A 14,989-nucleotide genomic window follows, 5' to 3' on the forward strand; every position below is an offset into this window, starting at 1 on the left:
TAGAGTAAAGCATGAAAATCATTTAAATTGTGAAAGAATTAAATGAAATATTTTTTTTTAATATTTCCATAGTTTTCAAATGGAAGTAGGGTACTAGAAAAATACGGCAAACTATTCTCCCTCTACATAGAAAATAACTGGAACAGGTATCTGGATTACTGCTTCATTCATTGGCATGAAAGTACAGAGGGACTTAAAGAATTTCAAACACTTATATATGAACCTGACATAAACATGTAATTAAGATGGAATATAGCCATCAACAATTTCCATTCCTCGACATCCTCATTAAGAAATCCAACAACAAAATAGAAACAGGTATATATTATATGCCCACGGACTCCAAGCAATATCTACCGCAATAACTCAGACATCCGAAACTAAAGAAGGATTTACAACCAAAGGCCCTACCATAAATCACCACACACAACCCCCTTAACAATGATGCTTTCGACACCATCCTCCAGTACATTCTCCTACTAAAAATGAACACAATGAATTTATTCCTCCAAACGCCCACCGTCATAAAGAGTAAAAGACAACCTAATCAATAAAAAGTCTCCTAAAGCAAACCCAAGTACACTTGACAACAACACTGAAGACAAGTGTAAATAAAATGCGGTTGACATAACTGGGGTATGTGCGTCAACCTAATTGAGGGATAGGCGTTCTCTCTCAAACAGGGTCAACGTTTTACATTGAAAAACAACTTCACATGTGCTTCGAAAAACCTAATATAAGTATTAAATTGCTCAGGATGCCGAGAGCAATACATAGGCCAAATCGAAAACAATCTACATCAATCGATGACTCTACATAGATCCCAGATTAAAATTCGGGAATACAGAAAAATTGCATACATCGAACACATCGACATTAGCGCTACTAGCAAACAACGCAAATTCAGAATTTTCCCCCTCTATCAATTCATGGACGATGCAACCTATAATCACCACCGCATTAGCATTAGCATTATCACAAAATATAAACCCCTTTTGAATGCGTCCACCACAAATGAGACTACTATAAGGGCTTTAGAATAATACCCACACAAATATTAAAAACAATATATTCATGAATTTACCCATGAATTATTCAGAACAATTCCAGTTACTACTTTTATAACCACAACAGGTCACTTTTAGGTCACTAAGAAAATTCCACCAACAACCTACTACTGCCATACTTTCGTATTTTTCTTATTTTTCTCTTCTTTTCCTACACCTTCTTCTTATTATTATTATTCCATCATCATCATCATCATCTTCTTCTTCTTCTTCTTCTTCTTCTTCTTCTTCTTCTTCTTCTTCTACTACTTCTTTTACTTCTTCTTCTTCTACTTCTTCTCTTCGCCATCTTCTTTTTTTATCTTCTGCTTCTCCTCCGCCTCCTTCCTCGGCTATTGCTGCTTAAACAATCAAACCCAAGAACTCACATCCCTCATATAAAATATTCCTTTAGGACTGCTACTACCTACTACCTACCACCAAGCCTTCACAAGATTACTAAAATGTACCAACATTTTCTTCATGATAAAATTATTTTAGCATTTTCTACCTTGATTTATTTTCTTTATAAATACCGACTAGTGTGCCTTTTCAACCTTCTACACGCACACACACACACACACACATATATATATATATATAATATATATATATATATATATATATATATATATATATAAATTTAAATATATATACATATATATATATATTATATATATATATATATATATATATATATATATATATATATTATATATATATAGGGACGATGCAACCTATAATCACCGCATTAGCAAAGCCTCATATTTTATCACAAAAGTCACGAAAATTGGAACATGGAACGTAAGGGAATTGAACATGGGAAGTTGGACACCATCAAGAAGGAAATGAATCGATTAAACATCGCTATCCTAGGAGTCGGCGAAGTTCATTGGACTGGCAATGGTTTCCTCAACTCTGGTGATCATACAATGTACTTTTCGGGCAATAGCAAGACCAGACAAAATGGAGTGAGATTTGTTCTATACAAGAAAATATCCAAGTGTGTTGAAGGTTACCAGACCATCAGTGATCGAGTGATTACCATTCGCATCAAAGTCAAAACCAACAACATCACATTGTACAAATCTACGCACCAACTGCCGACGCCGAAGAAGATGAGATTGAACAATTCTATGCAGAAATTCAGGGCGCAATCGAGGAAACACCACGAACAGATGTTGTCTATATTCTGGGAGATTTCAATGCCAACAATGGAGAAAAAGCAGAAGCAGACATTGTTGGCAAATTTGGATTAGGAGAACGGAATGAAGTAGGAGATCGACTGGTCCAATTTTGTCAAGAACAAAACATGCGGCTAACCAATACTTGGTTTCGGCAGCCAAGATGACGGCTTTACACCTGGACGTCGCCAAGTGGACAGTACCGCAATCAAATCGACAACATCCTATGTCAGCAACGGTGGAAGAGTTCAGTCCAAGCTGTGAAGACGTACCTTGAGGCAGACTGTGGATCTGACCATGAACATCTGGTTGCCAAGATCAAAATTCGATTCTGCAATGTCAAGCGACCACCCGCTTGCCAGAAATTTGTTACCAACAAGATCGGTCTATCATATGTCGCTGAGATCAGAAGCCGCTTCGAACTGCTCGCCATCGAAGCAGAAGATATATGGGAGAATGTGAAGGAAATTGTCGTTGAAACAGCAGAGAAACATGTACTATACAAGAAACCCACACGATCAGCAAAGTGGATTTCGGAGGAGACTTATGCAATAGCAGAAGAAAGAAGGAGAGCAAAGGTGACCAGAAGCAGGGATGAAGTGCGGCGCCTGAATGCAATGTTCCAACAGGCTGCCAGGAAGGACAAAGAGAAATACTGGAATGAGGAATGTGCAAGGGAAGAGGAGGCATACAGGAAACGGAACATGAGAGAACTTTACCAACATGTAAAGAAGGCCCGTGCAGCATCCATGGCAAGACAAGCAACCTTCCGTGGGAGAAATGGTGAAGAACCACATGACCTAGAAGGGATAAGAAAAAGATGGAAAGAATACACTGAACAGTTGTACGCAGGGAACAACCGTGATGAGCAGGCAGAAGAGAAGCCACTGGAACTGGAGCCAGACATCCTGGAGGATGAGGTGGTATGGGCAATGAAACAGCTGGCCAAAACCGAGAAGCCCCAGATACTGATGGCATACCACTAGAATTACTCAAGCCAATACCAACAAAAACACTAACATCGCTTTGCCAACGAATATGGAGAACCTGTAATTGGCCAATGGAATGGAAGAGGTCAGTTGTCATTCCAATACCAAAGAAAAGAGACACCAAGGACTGCGCAAACTACCATACCATCACTCTGATCCCCCATGTAAGCAAAATTCTCCTTAAAATCACCCAGAAGCGCCTAAACAGAACTATATAGAGAGAATTGCTAAAAGTGCAAGCTGGTTTAAGAAAGGGAAGAGGCACCCGCGATCACATCGCCAACCTTCGGTACATTATGGAAAAGGCAAGAGAATACCAAAAGAAGCCGTACATGTGTTTCATTGTTTACTCCAAAGCCTTTGACAGCATTGATCATGACAAGTTATGGAGAAAATGGGAACACCTTCACACCTTGACCAGCTTATTAGATCACTCTATCGAAACCAAGAGGCTACAGTACGGACACTATATGGCGACACTGATTGGTTTGAGATTGGAAAAGGCACTCGGCAAGGTTGCATCCTGTCACCAGCAGCCTTCAAAATGTACGCTGAAAAGGTCATGAGGAATGCAGACCTGGAGGATAGCAGCATTGGAGTGAAGATTGGAAGAAGAAATATTAATAACCTTCGCTATGCAGATGATAAAATGCTACTGGCAGAAAATAATAAGGATCTAGAGAAACTTATCCTGCTAGTCAAGAAAGAGAGTGAGAACTTTGGGCTGTACCTCAATGTCAAGAAAACAAAAATCATGTCAACAGCAGCCACAACAAACATCAGCATTAAGATCGATAATAAAGAGATCGAAGTGGTAGATGATTTCATATTCCTTGGCTCCAAAATAAATCGAAATGGTAACTGCACTCCAGAAATAAGGCGGTGGATAGTACTAGGCCAAGAGGCAACGGTCAGCATGAACAAGGTCTGGAAGAGTAGAGACTTCAGCCTTGCTACCAAATGCAGATTGGTGTATGCAATTGTCTTCTCAATAGCAGCATATGGCTGCGAGAGCTGGACACTAAAGAGAACTGACCAGAAGAGAATTAATGCATTCGAGCTTTGGTGTTGGAGAAGACTTTTACGGATTCCATGGACAGCGAGGCTCACCAATGATGAAGCCGAAACTGTCGCTAGCATCACCAAGCAAAGATTGGCATATTTTGGTCATATTATGCGGAGAAAATTCCTGAAGAACGACATCATGTTTGGAATGGTCAGTGGCAAGAGAGGAAGAGGCCGACCAAGAACCTGCTGGCTTGATACCATCAAGAGTGACACGGGAATGACCATAGCCAATCTGAAAGAAGCGACTCTGAAAGAAGAACTGGCTGGAAATCACTTCGACTGAGCGGATATATATATATATATATATATATATATATATATATATATATATATAATGGAGTCTTAATTGCAGATGGCTCAATTCCATGACAAAAGACTTAAGGTACCACCAACCAAACCCACTAATTCCCTTCTTGGCACCAACAGAAAACATTAAAAACAAGAAGAACCGATTTTATCAGAAATATTTGGCTGTGTGGTAAGAAGCTCGTTTCCCAAAAACAGTTCAATCCCACCACGTGGTACCTTGGTTAAGTGTCGTCTACTATAGGCTCATGCCGATCAAAACCTTGTGAGTATATTTGGCATTTGGAAACTGAAAGAAGCCCATCGTTTATATATATATATATATGTATATATTTATGTGTATGTCTTTGTGTTTGTGTTTGATCCCTTCCCCAACGCGCTTGACAGCCGATATTGGTATATTTACGTCACCATAACTTAGCGGTTCGACAAAGATACTGACAGAATGAGTACGAGACTTAATAAGAATAAGTCGATTTCTGCGAGTAAAAAGTGGTGCTCCAGAATAGCCCCTGTCATATGACTGAAACAAGTTAAAGAATATAAGAATAAACGTATACCATACACACTCGCGCGCTCGCAAGCACTAACATGCTCGTACGCAGATGGACACATACACACACACTTACAGAAGTCAATAATAAATAGGGTTATCTTTGTATTGTGAAACTGTATTGTGAAACCAGTAGCTGGGCGTCATGAGAGTTTGAGAGTCGAAGAGTTGAGAGTCGACTGTTCTAGTCGGCGTCTTGTGGAGTTAACAGTGATAGTAAGTGAGAAGAAGTTAGTGTATTACTCCTCCAGTACGAAGAGATACAACGGTATCCGATGACTAGTAACTATTGTGGTTACTAGCTTAAACAGCAACTACAGTACAACGGAAGTCACACATCACACCAGTGTGAGGAACCCACTTTATACTAGTTATATACAACCTTTTTACAACATGCATAGAATCCACAGAAGACATGGTAAAGAAAGCAAAATTGGATTGCAAACATACTTAGATTACTCCTAAGTATCACAGTTGGCTAACAGGAAAAAACAAGAGCAACAGTGTACAGATCGTTCATTATATCCATCATGCATTGTGGCAGTTCCCTCTGAGCTCCAACCTCCCGACAACAACTCACTTAAACATTCCAAGGAGACAGAGCTGTACCTCTGCACCATAAACTGCTCTATCCAATCTACATCCAGAGATCCAATCCACATCGAAATAATGAACATGTGAGAGAAATACTTTGTTACCGTTGAAAAGTTCAATTCCCTCTGATCCTGTTAATACCTCAAAATCAACCATGATGTACAACTCCACAGAAAACGTAGCACCATAATGTTTTAAAACACTATCTCTCCAACAGAACCGAGTCAAACATAGAAACATATACACGACTGCCACTAGAATCTATGTGCTTATAGAAATAGATCGACCAACTGAGACATTGCAATATATCTTGATTGTTATATCGCAAACCATACGCCTCATTACTGCATGTCAGAATGTGCAAGTAGACGGAGACATAGTTTAACTAGGATGACTGGTCTATCAGGCCACGTCGTTCATCCGAGTATCTTCATACTGTAAGACTACGCGAACAGCGAGACCTGAGACTAGACAATGAAAACAAGTTGCAAACTGAAATTGCTGGATATTGTCTTACTGTTTACCGGCGAGCTTCTGGAATGATGATATTTCTTTAATTAAGCTTTCAAACCGTAACAGCAAACTGAATGCAGAGACCCCAACAGTCTCTCGGCTTTAGAATTTTTATATTATTATATTTCCCAGCTTCCAGATCTCTTGTTCGATATTCTGTGTATTGTGATAGTATTTGGTTATTTTAGTAAACGAATGATTTTTTCTTACTGAACCATCAAGGAAGTGGAGCATATATCTCTTATCTGAAGCCTCTCCAAGGCATTTGTTGGCATTTATTGTTTTCCTTACAAAAGTTCAGTCGATCGGACAGTCACTTCAAGCTAACAAGTACACAATTACCACAAAACTGTGTCTCTGGAATATACGGAAGAACATATTCAGTGTAAAGCATTTCTTGTCGTGTGTGGCGATGTTACTTCATAATCACAGTCCTCATATCAAAATATCAAGTGCAAATGCGTGAATGAGGTTGGAATTGATAATGGTGAAGATCTCTCGCTCGGCAGTTGGCCTGCAGTACCACATGGTAGGATCGGTTGTCATCTAGTTTCTGCAGTACGAAAGAAACGAGGAAAGATCCACTGAAGCAGGCTTGAATGCCACTCTGATGGAATGTAACATCCGACATGAACCTACCAGATTTTGCTTTACGGACAGATGGAGAGAGATATGACATGAAAATAAAATGTTTGATATCATTTGACAGAAACTAAGTGACCAGGGAAGACACATTAGAAAGAAAGACTGATTAACTCAAGTACAGTTCGAAAAAATCAAACAGACGGAGAACGTAAGACAATATAAGACAGATAAATGTCAAATACACTCAAAACAAAGACATGGTGTTCAATTACCACGTATCACAAGACACCCCTATGTGTACGGGAAACCAGAGTATGAATTTTTTGTTGAACAAATTATTGGCCGTAGGCTACATGATAATACCCAATCAGATGAAAGAAAAATGTTACTGTCAATAAAAAGGCAATGAAGAATAAAATAATGAGATATAGATAGTTAATCAAGTCTTGGAGATGATAAAAAGTAGTGGTATCACCATGACCAACAAGTTAGTATATATGCTGCAGCCGTGCTAGTAATAGAAGAACTTAGCATGAAGGTATCACAACCTCAAAAGAAAGAAAGAGAACCAAAGTGGAAAAGACGATTACAGGGACAGGTAGACCAGTTGCAAAAAGATCTTGCATGGGTAGAGATTCTTAATCATGAGAAATGTATAAGACTGGATTTCAAGAAGCAATCAAAAGAAACTACTGGCTGAAACAAAAATTATAGAAGAGCAATGAAGAATTAAAGCAAAAGGATAAAAGTGAAAGCTGCCAAAAGTAAGAGACACGGCAACAGATTTGTTGGCCTTTTTTTTTTCCCTGTAACCGATTCAAATTTTTTCTAGAATGGTGCCGACCGTCTCCAGTTCGGAGGCGTCCGACATCATGACATTATGTCGTCCGTGTGCGGAGACACTGCCCTTCCATGTCCCTGTTCGAATGGAATGCCCCTTAACTGTTTCAACTTCCGTAGCCAATACGTACAGACCGAGCGTGCAAACGGTTCCGATAAGTGGCTATTTACTTTGACCACTGAGCAGATGCCGCTCTGCATTGCGGCGATCCAGCTTCTGAAAAAGGGCCCGAAACCGATTGCTTTCAGGACAGCTTCCAAGCAGTGATGGTTGACTCTATCGAATGCTTGATTGATTGATTTAGTTTTATCCAAATTGAGCAGAGCACCCCGGAAGCCAGCTGTAGTGATACCCCTCTCTATAATGTATCGCGTAAGGTGGAGGTTGTCGTGGATAAGACCTGTTCAGGAATGTGCATGTTTGTGTTTCCCGACCAGGTGCCCAACGACTAGCGCCAATCCTTTCGTTAACACCTTGGCAAAAAGTCTTAAACTGTGTGTTTAGCAGAGTTATGGGTCAAAAATTCCTTAGTACGTCATCTCTGTCGGCGTTCATCATCATCAGTGTAACCACATCCCAGCTAACAACACTTGGAATACTCTCGTCCTGTTGCCAGTTGCGCTGTACATTTGCTTAGAGGTCAACAAACAAATCTGGTATGAACACATAGAATTCATAAGCTAGACCATCCAAACTGGATGATTTGTGACGTGTGCAATCGTTCATGACCTCCTGAATTTCTGTGGCTCTTATCGGCTTTTCACATAAACTCATGTCAGCTGGTGAGAGCCGCTGTAAGCCGTGCGATTACTAACTAAAATTCACTATCGTCTTCGACCCATTTTCTCCACAAACAGCTGCATAAAGTACTGCTGGAGAGTTGCACATATCCCCTCTGCGCCCAGTAGCACGCGCCTATCCTAATCAATCAAAGATTTGATCGCGATTTTGTTTACACGTCGCGTTTCACCTTTCGGGCCCACCGGACAGCTTTAGTTCCTCCTTGTTTGAGCGAACAGGCCTAAGGCCTGACAACGCAATCTTAGTGTTTCGCTGCTTCGAAGAAATAATCAAGGACCATTCTCACCGCTACTACATCGGTCACGATGCCCTTATTAGATACCTCATCTAATTTTATAGCTAGTTCACCTCGTAATCTCTTCCTTTCTATTGCTAACTCTTTGCTAAACGCTATCGATTCTGTTCTAATCACCCGCTTTAGGAACATCCACCACTGGTTGTTGTCGACTGCCACTGCCAACTGCCGCTTAACTAGTTCATTAATCCGGCCCCTATAGTCTTTGCATGCAGTAAGAACGCATTTAACTTCCTGTAACTGGGTCCCTGTCTACGGGACTTACCTAACACGACTGTGCAGACCACAAATTTGTGATCTGTGTAGTCGACCAATTTAAATTTTGGACAACCTACGCCATCTCTCTCCTCTGATCTAACAAATACTGTATCTAGATACGATCTGGACACCTATAGTAGTTGCTCCACATCCACACTGGCACATCATTGAAAGCTAGTCGATATCTGTCAGACAACTGAAAGTTTCTGAGCAGGTTTTCTAGGCCATAGCACCCACTTCTTCTATATACTAGCCCGACACAGTCAATCTGTGCATCTAAAGCACTATTCCAGTCTCCTAGTACTAATAGGTGAGACGTTCTCAGGAAAGCTTCAAGACGCTGAAGAGATTTGGCTCTCCAGACCTGTCGGGCCTTCCCTACCATTCTCGTCTAGGGCCACCAACCTACTGTCTGCGTCCATAAATATTGCCCGTACTTTGAGACATAAGGACTTTTGGAATAATTTTGCTACTTCGCCGCCCACTCCCGACAAACCACAGGATGAGAATAATGGGCGCTAACGCTCGCGAAACGCTGCATAAAAGGATCACTGCCCAACTGGATGAATGGCTGTAGCACGTCCCTACCTGAATGACAAAAGAAGGAATGCTGCTATGTCTCGAGGATTTCTTGAAAGGTAACTTGACATCAAATTTTCGGCCTAAAATCTGTCTACCACCTATGTGGAAGCTTATCGAGGATGTCTAGGCGGAAAAGCTATATAATATTCTAGAAAGTAACAATCTACTTATATGAGAGCAGAAAGAATACAAAAAACAAAGTAGGGCAACAAAAGACTACTAATTATTTGATAGAATGAGAATTAGTAATTGTAGACGCAGATTGATGGAACTGAGTGTAGCATGGTTAAGTTACCAAAAAGCGTCCATTGCCTTGTGGGGCTTCCAAAGGGGCGATTTCTAACAAATATTCTTCATATTTCGTCGGTAGATTCCTGGTGTAAGATTTCTGTGAATATGAAATTATCATATACATATGGAATGTGATGAGAATTTCTGGAACTGTATCCCATAGAAACTCAACAAAGTATTAAAGATGGTGAAGAGAACATGTTAGAATTTTAGAAAGAAGTTTAATATATGCATACGATCGGTTCGAACCGAAATGTTAACATGCAAATAACATGGTAGAATAATTGGAAATTAATTGAATTAAATTAAATTAATTACATATTACTGTAACCCTCAGTGCAAAAAAAAAAGAATGCATTAAAAAATTATTGTTTTTGTTGCAGAAGACTTGATAGAGGACGTAGCAAATAACATATTCGGATATATATATTTCTCCCTATGAAAGATCAAGAACAGACTAAGAAAAGTGTTGTTGAGTCTAGTTGTGAAAAAACCTAACTGATTCCGCCAACGGCTATTTGAAAATATATGTGAAAGATGTTATAGAAATAAAGATAGAAGTATAGTTGTCAATATTACAGAATTAAGATATTAAATACTTGCTGTTGCGAAAAATATTGAATAATCCGTTCCAGGTAAATGAAATGGAAAAAGTTAGGTTTTCAAAAGGCTAACTAATTAACAATGTATGGGAGTTACAGCTGAGACAAATCGTAAGAATGTTTTTTCTAAATGTTATAATTATCGGTATTTAGTAGGTTACTATATTTTTGTATAAATAATAAAAATAAATTGAATGAGTTGAAGTTTATAGTTATATTATATAAATAATATTGTCTAACGGATATACGGTAATAGTGAATTGTGAATGTAAGAAAAAATTTGTTTTTCTTTATGAAATAAAAGGTGCAAATAAATATATTAAAAAATGGAAATAATTCATATATAAAAATGTTTCTATATTGTATACTGATACATTTACAGAAAACATATATGCAAGAAACTTATACAAGGGATTATATATGCTAGCTACATTTTAGTTATTTTCTTTGAGGGTGGGTGTGGCAGATAAAACACCGTACAGAGGTAAAGAGAATACTTTTACCAGTGTAAAGATAGGGCCCCCAAAAACGAATATAGGTATAATTATAAATTATAATTATAATTATAATTATCCACACATATGAAAGAAAGATATTATTATAAGCAATAATATATATGTTTATTTGTATGTTAATAGGCAGCAATATTAATATTAATAATAATAATAATAATAATAATTTGCACCTTTTACCCCATAAATAAAAACAAATTTTTTCTTATATTCACAATTCACTATTACCTTATATCCGTTAGACAATTATTATTTATATAATGTTATTATGGATTTTCCACTTCCTTCATGCCAAACTGGATTCGCAATTCTTATTCTATTTTTGTAATTATTTATACATAAACATAATCAACCTACTAAATACCGATAATTGTAACTTTCTTTAAAAAACAGTCTTACGACTTTGTCTCAGTTTTATTTCTCCTACATTGTTAATTACTTAGCTTTTTGAATACCAAAAATTTTCATTTTCATTTTCCTGAACGGTTTTTTCAATACTTTTAGCTCCAGCAATTATTTACTATCTTAATTCTGTAATATTAACAACTATACTTCTATTTTTATTTCTGTACCTTACATTTCATTCACACAAATGAATATAATTTTTTACACTAATCTTTTTTGTATTATATAGTGGTATTCTCTAATAATTCTGTTCTTTTCGTTTGTATTCAAGTAGGCTAATTAAACCATATTAATTAGCTTTTATTTTTATTTTCGCACAAAAAATTGATATTTTAAAGCAATAGCTTCTTTAAATATACACCATACCTTATATTACTGACGTATTACTTATAACTGTCAAGTCATATCCTAATTCAAATACAACTATGCTGTCCCATTGAACATCTATGCCTTACTTCTTTTGATAAATGCTTTATTTGGAGTGAATATTACATTTCTTATTTTCATATAGAGGGAATGTATCTTAAACATCTTTCATTTATATTTTCAAATAACCGTTGGCCGCATCAGTTTCAGTTTTTTCACAACTAGATTCAACAGCATTTTTTTAGTCTGCTCTTGATCTTTCATAAGGATAAGTATGTATATCCCAATATGTTATTTTTCTACTTCCTCCATCAAGTCTTCTGTAACAATAATGATAATTTCTTGAAACATTCTTTTTTGCATTGAGGAGAACAATAATATGAAATTAATTTAAGTTAAGTTAATAAATTTCTAATTATTCTAATTATCTGCATGTTATTATTGCTGTGCGAAACGATCGTATGCATGAGTTAAAATTCTTTTTGAATTTTAAAATCTCTTCATCTTTAATAGTTTGTTCAGTTTGTAAGGGGTACATTTCCATAAATTCTTATCACAAACCATAGTTATGTACATAAACATAAGTATATGCATATATATATATATATATATATATATATAATATATATATATATATATGTGTGTGTGTGTGTGTGTGTGTGTTGTGTGTGTGTGTGTGTGTGTGTGTGTGTGGTGTGTGTGTGTGTGTTATATATTTGTTGTGCAAGATTTTTATGTGAAGTCGTGGGTTGAAACAGACATTGTATTTCGGAATGGTCATTTTGCCAGTTTAGCCAATAAAAACACACGCACTATATATTTGGTGTTACTTTGCTTCAGTGTTATTTCTATTGGTTTGGTAATAGATATAGTAACGATCTCATTAATGGTGGTGATTGTGATAGGAGGGAGAAAATACAGGCGCACAAATATATACATACCTACAAACATACAAGAAAGCAAAGGACCACTGATGCGGTCACAGGAGTGTGACGAAAGAACTCTGGCCGAAATAAGATTAAGATTAATGTAAAAAATAAATAACACTGAAGCAAAGTAACACCAAATATATAGTGCGTGTGTTTTTATTGGCTAAACTGGCAAAATGACCATTCCGAAATACAACAATATATATATATATTATTTATTCATATATTTATATTATATATACGCGCAAACAAATGTATACGTATATACACACATGGATATATCAACACAATTTGCGTAGCTATAATTACATATATTGAATGTTTTTAATATGTAAATATTATTAGAAAAGATACCACTGGTGGGTCGCAAGGTTTTACAGAACATACAATTTTCCATCTAATTTTCAAACGTTCTTCGACTAGTATTACTAAATTCCCCTGGAAATTAAAAGACATTAATATAAGTTTTAAAATTAGATTTAAGATTAAATGGTCTGCAAATCCTCACCACCCACTTGATAGAATTTGTCAACTCTGTACATCCGAACGCTATAATATTCTTTTTTTAGTAGAAAATTATTAAATGAGAGGATTAAAAAGTTCTCACCATTCTTACACACTCCTAAATATCTATTTGGTAAATATTATTAACCATTCCTTAAATATTAGTATCACTTATATTTAGGTCTAGTATTAACCATTTACTAAATTTGATCCTTACTGAATTAGATCCTTGTTAGAACCAGAATTTATATCCATATTCTAATACATATAATATCATATATATATATATATATATATATATAATATTACATGTAATATTTTGAATTCGCCTTAAATGGTCCCTTTACATACTGAATACTTGATGGAATTGATTAATAATTAATTAATTTTACCCTCAATTGTTGAAATTATATATATATATATATATATATATATATATATATATATATATATATATATATATATATATATATATATTCCAGTAAATCATTCAATCTTATTTATTTCGTACTATATATAAATAACATTCCCTTACCTTTAAAGTTATTGCATATCCGTTACGTTATTTCTTTCTTACTTTTCAACAGTAAAGTAAATTATAGAACAATTCATATTTTTTTGGTTATTTTTAAATTTAAATATCATAATCGATGTACCTACTAAATAGTTCCAATGTATTTTAGTAACCTATTGACTATTATACATAAATTTAGATAGTTTGGATTTTTTCATATTGCATAATATGATATTCCTTCTTACAACCGAATATTCTCCAATTTACATATTAACATAGATAATATATAACAATTATAAGCATATTATACTACATTATAGCCAATGCCTAAATAATACTCTCATATAATCTACCAGCTTTTTTATTTCATTACATGATAGTTTTGTTTTCCTTCCCCCTGTTCAATTTTTTCCTTTTCTAACAGATTAACTGAAAAATTCTAAACATTAAGCCTAACCTTATTGCTTTATCTTTTCTAATAGTATTTATTTATAAAACATATCTTTGACACAGGGTCTATCTATATAATTATAACGATATAAATTTTGTTGATATATGCATGTGTGTATGTATGAATATATATGTATACATTTCATCATATATATATACACACACACACTTATATACATTTATATATATATATATGCATACATACATGCACACACTCATATCTATGTTTGTAGGTATGTATGTATTTGTGTGCTTGTGTTTGCCACTCCTACCAAAACCACCACCATTAATGAGATAGTGACTCATGTATAGCTTTCCTGAAATGTATCTATTACCAAACCAATAGAAATAATTGATTTTTATATACAACCGATAAAGAATATTTTTTCATCTAACCTATCTTTCATTTATTTTATAAGATAATTTGTTCCCTTGTATACTTAAGTATTATTACTTTTATTTTTATTTTTATTTTGTACTATATATATTTCTTCTTTTTATTTAGATTTTATACCAAATATATTTTATTTTTTATTTACATTTTCTACTATCTATATTTTCTTTATTTACATTTTATATTATATATATTTTACATATATATATTATTAACTTTCTATTTACCATCGATTTTTTTTCTCATTCTTATCTTTCTTTACCCTTATTATTTTAGGTTATATTTATTTTATTGTTTTCTATTTTGAATTTTTATTTACATTACTTTGTACTAAATGGCATCTTCACTAATATCTGATACTCACCAACTAGATACACGTAGATTATATATAGGATCTAACTTCTTAA

General features: G+C 35.4%; 1 protein-coding gene across 1 annotated transcript; it reads left to right on the forward strand.

Annotated features, from left to right (window-relative positions):
- Window positions 1-1,843: 1,843 nt before the first annotated feature.
- On the forward strand, window positions 1,844-3,216 carry LOC115229995. The gene is made up of 2 exons (XM_029800248.1): window positions 1,844-2,290; window positions 2,464-3,216. Exons 1-2 carry the CDS (start codon window positions 1,844-1,846, stop codon window positions 3,214-3,216), a joined length of 1,200 nt encoding a protein of 399 aa, XP_029656108.1.
- Window positions 3,217-14,989: the final 11,773 nt, after the last annotated feature.

This window comes from Octopus sinensis, unplaced genomic scaffold (assembly GCF_006345805.1).
Source record: "Octopus sinensis unplaced genomic scaffold, ASM634580v1 Contig14015, whole genome shotgun sequence".
NCBI classification, from domain to species: Eukaryota; Metazoa; Mollusca; class Cephalopoda; order Octopoda; family Octopodidae; genus Octopus; species Octopus sinensis.

What these genes read in the sequence shown, in the direction of transcription:
- LOC115229995 (XM_029800248.1), top strand. Translation starts at nt 1,844, where the DNA reads ATGGAACGTAAGGGAATTGAACATGGGAAGTTGGACACCATCAAGAAG. An exon ending in AGCAGAAGCAGACATTGTTG is followed by an intron (nt 2,291 to 2,463) that starts GCAAATTTGGAT and finishes ATCCTATGTCAG; the next exon opens with CAACGGTGGAAGAGTTCAGT.